The sequence below is a fragment of the Zingiber officinale genome, chromosome 10B, assembly GCF_018446385.1.
Source record: "Zingiber officinale cultivar Zhangliang chromosome 10B, Zo_v1.1, whole genome shotgun sequence".
Lineage (NCBI taxonomy): Eukaryota > Viridiplantae > Streptophyta > Magnoliopsida > Zingiberales > Zingiberaceae > Zingiber > Zingiber officinale.
The window spans coordinates 9036190-9045487 of NC_056005.1; the positions used below are offsets into that span (position 1 = coordinate 9036190).

At 34.6% G+C, this 9298-nt stretch overlaps 1 protein-coding gene across 7 annotated transcripts; it reads right to left on the bottom strand.

Annotated features, from left to right (window-relative positions):
• Positions 1-642: 642 nt before the first annotated feature.
• LOC122029301 (RNA polymerase II C-terminal domain phosphatase-like 4) lies at positions 643-9069 on the bottom strand. Of its 7 annotated transcripts, none has more exons than XM_042588234.1 (9): positions 8651-9069; positions 7094-7272; positions 6115-6200; positions 5298-5422; positions 4426-4606; positions 3480-3769; positions 1637-1825; positions 1521-1559; positions 643-1260 (listed from the first exon to the last, which is right to left on the bottom strand). In XM_042588234.1, the coding sequence occupies exons 2-9, from the start codon at positions 7246-7248 to the stop codon at positions 943-945; spliced, it is 1383 nt and encodes a 460-aa protein (XP_042444168.1). In that variant the 5' UTR covers positions 7249-7272; positions 8651-9069; the 3' UTR covers positions 643-942. The 7 variants fall into 7 exon arrangements, with proteins under 7 accessions (XP_042444168.1, XP_042444167.1, XP_042444165.1 ...); XM_042588233.1 differs by having other exon boundaries at positions 7094-7275; XM_042588231.1 differs by having other exon boundaries at positions 7094-7958.
• Positions 9070-9298: the final 229 nt, after the last annotated feature.

Below are 9298 nucleotides of genomic sequence, written 5' to 3' on the forward strand. Positions count from 1 at the left end.
CATAATTAAATAAACTTGATATTAAATTTTATTAAAAAATAAATTTCAACTACAATCAATAAAGTTTTTAATAATGCTTAAAGATTAAATAAATTATTATTTATTAATTTAAAATTTATTATCAAAAACTTGAATATATAATTTTATTAGTAATTTTAGATCTCAAAATTAGAATATATATATATATTAGAAAATTAATATTTATTTTTTAAAAAAAAATAGGCCTCTAAAAGAGTTGAGACGGTGATATTACAGAAGGGTAAAACGGAAAAAAAAAAATGATATGCCTTTTAAACTTTTGAGAGCTTGAGACGTCTTATGGTTGATTGGTATACGTTTTGGACAAGTATATAAATTAATAAATATATATAAGCATAAATTATTCCCATTCGTAAACGTTATTCACTAATAATTAAACCAAACTCATTAATATTCAAATTTATTTATTTAATTTTTATTCGCAAACCAGAACAATTCGAAATCCAACTGGGACGAGAGCCGATTTTATAGTCAATTTTTGACGGGGAAGATTGATTACTAGGCAAATTATTACGAATACTTCCGGATATATCTTATGAGCAAATAAGAAAAGACCGTCTACCTAAAAGATTAATAGGATAGGTAAGAATTTGGATACGTGGATTATGAGAAAAATATATATATTTCTTCCGAGGTTTAAATTTGTTGCTGACTGAACAGCAAATTTTACAAGTACCATGCGACCACTAATATAATACTAAATGAACAGAGATAAAACAGCTCAATGTACTACCATTGATATAAATGGTTTGGCAACTTGAAATGCTCATAAAATGAGATGGTGTATTAGCTTGTAGTAGTTAGTTGAAGTATCCACAACAAATATAGATGGGTAAAACTGATTCAAGCAGACCAACAGAACAGATCCTTCATCAAACAGTGTCTGAAGCTTTCGCGGTGAAATCAACTGTTGCGGCTTCGTGGATTGCTAATCGGGAAATCTTCTTCCTTCTGACGTTGCCACAGGAAGTTTGATGCTTCGATCCAGTGTGGACTAACCAAGAACTTCTTTTTTTGAGCTGCCCAATGTGCCTTTTGGGTACCTGTATCTGTCGAGATGACGTGCGTCACCGATGGGTCCACTTCCGTATAGCATGTAGCTCCTAATCTTTCCGCCATCTTCCAGATTGGATGATCCTGGGCCGGCGACTTTGATGGAAATACTTGACTAAAAACTATTCTGCACCCTTGTAATATTTCTCGCCGTATACCTTTAAGCAACTACAAAAAAAGGAAAAACAAATACGATAATGTTCAGCTTAGCGAACAATGCGGACAAATCCATGCCATGATTCAGTTAAAAGGAGCAATTTCAAACAAGGGGAATGATGCAACATGTATATAGGATCACATAGAACACTGTCAAACATAGCAAAATTGGTTAAAACTTAGAAGTGCAAAAGAATATAAAAAACTCACATACGAGTGGAGAAGGCAAACACGATAGAAACTAAATGAATTCTTTAAGGTTGCACACTTACCGGCCTTACATCTCTTGTTGACACATCAGAAGCAATGTCCTGAAATACGCTCCCAATAAGTGACAAAGGGAAGGGGAAATCGTAACACAACTAAAATTGAAGGTAGTGTAACTCACTGGATCGAAAAACATCTGGTGAGTCCGCTTAAGAATCTTGAGAACAGTAGCAAGCGCACCATCAGATTCTCTTTCATCCTTCATCAGTTGAGACAATGACTTAGCATTAAAACCAAATTGACGACAACTAGAAGCAAAGAAGTGGTATCTCTCCATCTGAATTAGATTGTCTTTGTGCCTATGCCAGACCTGCAGTAAGCATTTAAGCATAAGCCAAATCCAAGAAAAATAAAAAGGTAAATTATATGAGCTCACCCTGCTGTTTTTTTTTTTAATGTATTACACGTATCCTCCATTTTTTTCTTAAAATGTCCATTAGGCCAACTATGACTAATTTAATCTAATTTAAAATAAGATATATTTATATCATGTCATATGACTTAACATTTGTCCTATGGAAAAAGTAAAAGAGCATGTTGCAGTTCAATCACTAAACAAAGAAAACATTAAAAAAATTCACATGAATCATTCGTTAAACCTTTTTTCATCCCTTGATATCACATCAGATTTGCCTAAGCACAAGATCATGTGGTGATGGTAGTTTGCACAATATCTCCTGTATAAAAACTGCAGTGTTTTCTTGTGTATTCAATCATTTATTGTTCTTTCAAATTCATTAAACAACCAATGTCTTGCTATTAGAGAAAGCCAGCAACACTGGATACAACAAATTTATGTCTTGCATCCAATCTATTTTGAAAACAAATAATCTTCCCTTTCATTTTCTTAAAGCATTTTTCTGATCTTTAGTATTTATCAATTCTCCTTTATTGCATACCTTTAAACTGCTTGGTTCATATTTAATAACCAACTACGAGTAAGATATTCAGCAATCTAAAAAATATAAAGACCTAAGACAAACAGCCAACAGATAAAATATTCCAGCTAAACAATAAAATAATGTTCTAGAACCATGTAAAAGATTCAATCTGCATCACAGGAAAAACTTAGAAAAGATAATGTTAGAATATATAGTTTAGTCTCACATGAGATATTTTTATTAGTTATCATATTATGATGATATATATGGTTGAATTATGTATAATTTTACGTTGTCCTAATAGTTTCAACTTAGTGACAGAGGATAGAGCCCACCTTTGTCCCATAAAATTTCATATCCTTCATTCCCCTTAAGAGGAGACCACAGCCTCCTTGTAGGAGAGTACTTCGGAGAAGGTTGAGAATTTTAGTAGATCAATGCTAAATTGAATAGTTTATTTTTCTTCAAAAGAATATTTTTCCTCACCTCTGTTTAATCTCAAATTAAAAATTATGTACATATGAAATATGCATGCAAAGGTGAAGTGAAATCTTTTAAAAGATTAAAATGAGAGGTAAACTAGGTTCTCTGTATCTTCTCTTATAAGATTAAAACGTCAATGCTCTCAACCAAGGCTCCACTTTCTTTGTTTTTTGGTGAAATCCTTTTTCATTTTCTTTTTTTTTCTACGATTATTTTTCTATCTTTAATAATAAGTTGAACATCAACTAACATCTATGATTCAACTTCAGAGGAAAAAAAAAATAATTAACTAGACTCGGTAATGTTGAGCCTGGGGTGAATGGCACGACCTCACAGAAGTTTCCCATTGACCACTAGGGTAAATCGGGAAGCACCATGTGGCAGGCTTCCCAGCATTCCTTAGTTGCAAGTCTCATTTGGAGGAGCTTCAACTTAAGGAAAGCATCATATACATGCGGCTTTACACAATTCCTGATCATAATTATGAAATTAATTGTATCATGTGTGGGTGCAATATCATATAATAGGATGCGTGGTACGATATCATACAATAGGATTATTTATTGCTTTCAACCGAAAAAAGAGACCTACACAACTTACAGCTTCTGTGTCATCAAGAATCACCACAAGACTTTCAGCACCAAGTATCACATCCAGGCCTTTTTGATGTCTCTGGGTGCAATCAGATTGAGTGATAACCTTTGACTCAAAGTACACTTTATCAGGGTCAAGAAGCTTGGCTATTTCCATAGCATAAGAACGCTCTGCCATAGTATAAATGTACATCTCACAGAAAGAACTTGCTTCTTTCAGAAAATTATGAACAAAGGGCCTCAACTTTGTCAACATATGCATAGTATCCAATCTGAATAAGCTTCTGTCAGGATCATCTACATAGCGCACGCACACACAAAAAAAAAACAGAGGTAAAATAAAGCATCTAATAAAACTGAAGGTAACACAGTGAAACACTTACTGCAATAAGAATTTGAAGAACAAACTTCAAGGATATATTCTAGAGTTACTAGTTACCTCTACATTTGATAGGTCCATATTTCAAGATTATAAAACCAACATCAACAATGTCAGTCCTAATCCGGAAAGAAACATATTAAGTGTGGCACTGGGCTCTAATGCCCATTGTAAAAGAATCTCAACCCTATGAATATGGATCTTAACCGCAGTTGTGATACATCTAAGTCATCAACTAGTGATATAGTCATAATAGAGTTAAAATGGTGATATAAGATTCAGATAGAAAATTAAAATAATTATGACTCTCTGTTTGTTAATTGTTCTTGTATATTTCAGAGACTACATAATCATTACCAGCAGGCATTAGAAATCAGGTAATCATTAAGTACAGAAACTTGTGTCACAAGAATTAAGTTATAAATGAGAATTTACATGAGATCACAAATTAGTTGAAGGTAAGAAAATAATAATAAAGCTCAACCCATCCTTTTTGTTGCCCCTCTAATTTTCAAGTTGATAGATAATAAAACAAGCTTGGTGAGAAAGAGAGATTTGGCAAGAGATATTATACCTTTCATGCCATCGATCTGTCTAAATAAATATTCTTCATCAGAAGTGATATCAGCAAAGCATGTAGAGTTGAGTAAAGTATGGTCCAAATCTAAGATCAATATCAATTTTTTCTTATGCAACAAATTCTTTAGATCTGCACCACGAAGCCTCTCAATTTCCACGTTGCCTAGCTTTAAATACTGCAAATGGAACATGTCATATGGTAGTACAATATTAAAATTCTAACAGCAAAAAATAACTAAAAAACTACTGAAAAAGGCCAAGCAAAAGAATTCAACACGACCTAAAATAAAGTGATTAAAATCTAATATAGAATTATATTTGAAATAACAAAACTGAAATATGTGCTTTTCAGCGATGCCCTATAAACATTTTCTTTATAGTTACACAATTCAAGGCTGTAAGAAAGATTCAAGAGATTGGGAAAATGTACATCTCGAGATTCTTTTTCATGATTGTTCACTTGAAAATCAGGGCATTTATTTTTATCTTGACAGCATTTTTTGTTTCAGAATTGAAATATACAAAACTATGACAACTATGTTTCAAAATTGAAATGACCACATAATGAAATTAGTTTGAAAGAAAATGCTTTGCATTGGGGAAATCATTACATCATCTACACAAGTAGCATATTCAACCCTTTAAATAGCATGCCTATTTCTCTGTTCTGCCTTTGCATTTATTCCTTCAACTAGAAAAGTAATGAACAGTATAGTCAAGCCATTAATACACTTGTTGGCAACATTGTCTCAGGGTAGTAGTTAGCAACAAGTTTCAATTATATTCCTCATACTTCTCTTTAATTGAATAGATGTCAATGCATGCATAAGCACAAAAGTTGTTCCCTCTCAACATGGACTAAATTACCTTATGGATATAACCAAATGCAACACCTGATCCATCTTCTTCTATCTGTCCACATCTGATGCATAATCCTTTGAAGAATCCAGGATGTGGAGGGCAGATTACATACTTTCCAGCCGTAGATGTTCCTGCAAGTGTAACAGATACAAAAGATGATCATGCAACCTTAGTCCTTAGTTAGCTATCACAAGCTTTCAAAATAATCTTTCAGTCCGTAATAAATCAATACAGAAGGTTACAAAACGAAAGAAAATTTTGGTTAATTGGAAATATGTCACACATGTCATTGCAAAATGATAGTGGCTAATCAACATAATCTCATTGTATACAGCTAATCAATCAATCCAAAATTATTAAAGTATGTTGTGTCTTTCAAGTGGCAAATGCACCAGCAACAAATTTCAAAGACCATCTTGTGCTCTTACAAATTAAATGTACACATTATGAGACCTCACACTTATAGCTTGATATTTCCAATACACACTATAATAAACTTCGGCGTGAGACTATTCTTTCTGAACTTGAATCTTTCAATGTACCGAGCAAACAATAGTGTCAAAGCTACTGATGACTGTTGATAGTTAGATATCCAGCAGGATAGGTCATTTGTTGACAGTGTTTCAGTGAAATGATAGATAATTGAAAGTTTTCTTTTGTTGCCTTTCATGTTTCTTAATATATGAAAATCCAGAAAACTTATCAATCCCAAATTTCTTTTCAGTTGGGCACAAATGATAGTGGTTGCACGTTTTATCTTAATAGAGCAGAATCAGTAAGGGAATGACAACATTATCTTACTCATCAAACTAATTAGTGATACCAATATGTTCTTCAATTGGCTCGACCAATGTTTCAGTTTCAAGATCTTCTAAAGTGTCAAACCCCTCCAATTTTTGTCTTTTACTCCTGCAAAAAGCATTTAACAAGATAAAACTAGCTATCGCATGCTGTGAAAAAAATATAAGATTATAAAATATACAAAGTATTAGTATATTCAAGTGAAACATGAACTATGTGATTTGAGTAGAGAAGGATGACTACCTGTCATTCCACATAAAAGCATATAACAGCCATTATTAAACTAGCAACAACAGAAAAGAACACAATTTCCTAGTTAACATTATACATTCAAGATGAGACAAGAATGAAAAAAAAAAAAAATGATAATCCCAGTTAGCCTCATTGACTATCCCTGGGTGACCGGTCCTGCCCCACGGAAGTTTCCCACCGGTCACCATGGTAAATTGGGAAGTGCACGCGGTGGCCAGCCCAGAAGCCCAGCATGTGGAGATACTGAATAATTAATTATCATACAAATACAACAACAACAAAACGTTGTCCCACTAGATAAGATCGGCTATATGGATCCTCCTATACCATTAGACTTATCATCATCTATATTTAAAATTTTATCTTATTTTATTATTGTTAACTAAGTCTCTTTAGTCTTCCTCTTCCTCGTTTAATGTATGTATTTGTCATAATTTTCCATCACCTAATTGGTCCATTTATTAACCGTCCAAGTACATGTTGGTATGCGGACTTTTTCTCTAATATTCTCATTTCTTATTCTGTTCATCCTCGTATATCTATTACTTAATTCTAATACCAATGTGGTAAAATAATGGGGTAGGTATAGAAACATGCACCTATAGATTTAAGTTACAAAATAATATCAAAAACTGGGTTATTCACAAACAAACAAAGTATATGTTATCAAAAATGAAGCATAAACCTAAAAGGGCTGCAAAGGAAATTCACAAAAAAATATTATGTATGCTTAGCAATCTAAATTATACCTTCGCTCTTGCAAATCAATTTCCTCGTCATTCTTCACATTCTCTTCATTAGGAGAACTCTTGGAGGAAGCTAAATCCAATTCTGAATCAAGAAAAGCGGCAAAGTCTTCTCCGCTACTTGAAGATTGCAATGGAGATTCTACCGCTAGGCTCATGCTTAGAGCATTAAAAGAATGGTTCTACTACAAATTAACTTCTATCAAGAATCATTACATTGGAAAGAAAACTCAAGTTGAGATAGTAAATTTCATCAAAATACAAGAAAAAGGACATTGATTAAGCTATAAAAAAGTGTGTGACTACCTAAAATTTAACAAAAATAAACACACATGATATTATGATACTTGCTTATAAAGTTTCACGTTAACAATTGCATTCAGACACGTTTTTGCAGTGATTATAAGATCAGATTTAAATTGCTCGCCCGCATAAAAATTGAAAAAGCTGCAACTACAAGAAGAAATTTTTTTTACAAGACACGAGTTCAACTCTGTATCCAAAACCACTTTACAAACTTGTTCTTCATTCCAAGTAATGAAAATCATAGGCTAGACGATAAAAAGCCTATTTGAATAATCTCACAAATAAGAAACGGAACTCCGAGTATGAGTGAAGAACGAACATAAGTTAGAGGAAATACCGAGCTAGAGTTGAGAAAATAGTGGAGAGAAGCCGAGAGTCGACGTTGTGTCCGGTCAGCCGTCAGCAAAGACTAAGAAGGGGAGGAACCGTCACCATCCGCAGAAAGCAGGAAGAGGGGAGAAAAACCGGTAGGCGGCGCCGTGTGCTACCTCCTACGGCGACGGCGACGGCGACGGCGATGCAAAGGGTCGAGATCACGAAGAAGGGTCGAGGAACGAGGGATCTAAACCAACCGAGAATTGGGGTTGTGTTGTTTATCAAATGAATCCTTTAACTTTTGAAAATGAATCATCAAATAATAACAGTATGTGTACCTAAAAATAAACAATAATTTATCAAAAGATGTATCTTATATATATATATATATATACAAATTTGATATGCTGGGCGAGTGAACAGAGGCCCACCGGAGAGAGAGAATAGTAGGAATATTTTATTTATAGAGAAACCGAGCTGGCAACGCCACGTCTGCGCGTCGCTCACGGTCGCGCACAAAGCATCGCTCAGCATATCAAATCTGTATATATATATATATATATATATATATAGCTATTAGATCCGTTCTTAATGTCTAGTAGGAAACATGCACTTAGAGTACCTAGAATGTTCATCAGCTTTAACTTCTATTCTATTTGCTAATTTTGTTAATGGTCAATAGGTCTTTAAGAATCAAGCAAGTAAATGTACACAAATCTTTTGAAATCAGTGTGGAGACTATTTCATGCAGACTATCAGATAGAAATACACAAAATATATTACTAAAACAATAATTAATGCAACTATTGCAAATTGAAGCATATTACTAAAATAACAATTGACGATGAAATTATCTCAAAAAATTAATTAATCTGTGAAGAATGGAATGATTGCTGCTCTAGGAAATAAATGATTTTATTTCTACATCAAAGAAAAAACCTCGTTTGCTTCGGAGGAGAGGGAGGAGAAGTCAGCAAAAAACCCTTGATCGCGGCACCTTGAAAGCTTCGGAGGAGAGGGAGTGCGCCGTCGGCGAGAGAGGGAAGAGAAGCCAGGAAAAAACCCTAGATCGCAAGACACCGCAGGAGAGGGAGGAATGCGCCGCCGGCGAGAGAGGGAAGAGAAGCCAGCAAAAAACCCTAGATCGCGGCGAGAGAGGTTTGCTTCGGCGGAGAGCTCGTCGCGCGTCGGCGATAGAGGGAGGCGGCAAGCTTCGGCGGAGAGAGATCTTGGCGAGACAGGTATGCTTCGGCGGAGAGCTCGTCGCGCGTCGCCGATAGAGATCTTGGCGAGACAGGTATCCTTAACTTAGCTGACGTGTTTTTTTTTTTTTCTTTTTTCTTTTGTTTTCTTCCGCCGCACCAAACCTGCCGCACCAAAACGCAGGAGAGATGGGTACATACCACGGCCGGCCCGCGTCATAATACATAATATAGATACGTGACTTCCTACAATTATAGCAATATAATTCGGCATCCAATTATGGCAACTTCACCATCGGAGCACAAATCGAGCGGCCAAGATACGTAATTTGAAATTCTATTTACAATTTAAGGTACAAAATCCCTGTTTGCAGAATACTCTGCT

Bases quoted from the DNA above. Each gene is read 5' to 3' on its own strand.
- LOC122029301 (XM_042588234.1), bottom strand. From the start codon at position 7,248: ATGAGCCTAGCGGTAGAATCTCCATTGCAATCTTCAAGTAGCGGAGAA. The intron at 4,607-5,297 runs GTAATTTAGTCC...TTCCATTTGCAG, and splicing joins CATTTGGTTATATCCATAAG to TATTTAAAGCTAGGCAACGT. The intron at 3,770-4,425 runs GTATAATATCTC...TGCGCTATGTAG, and splicing joins ACAGATCGATGGCATGAAAG to ATGATCCTGACAGAAGCTTA.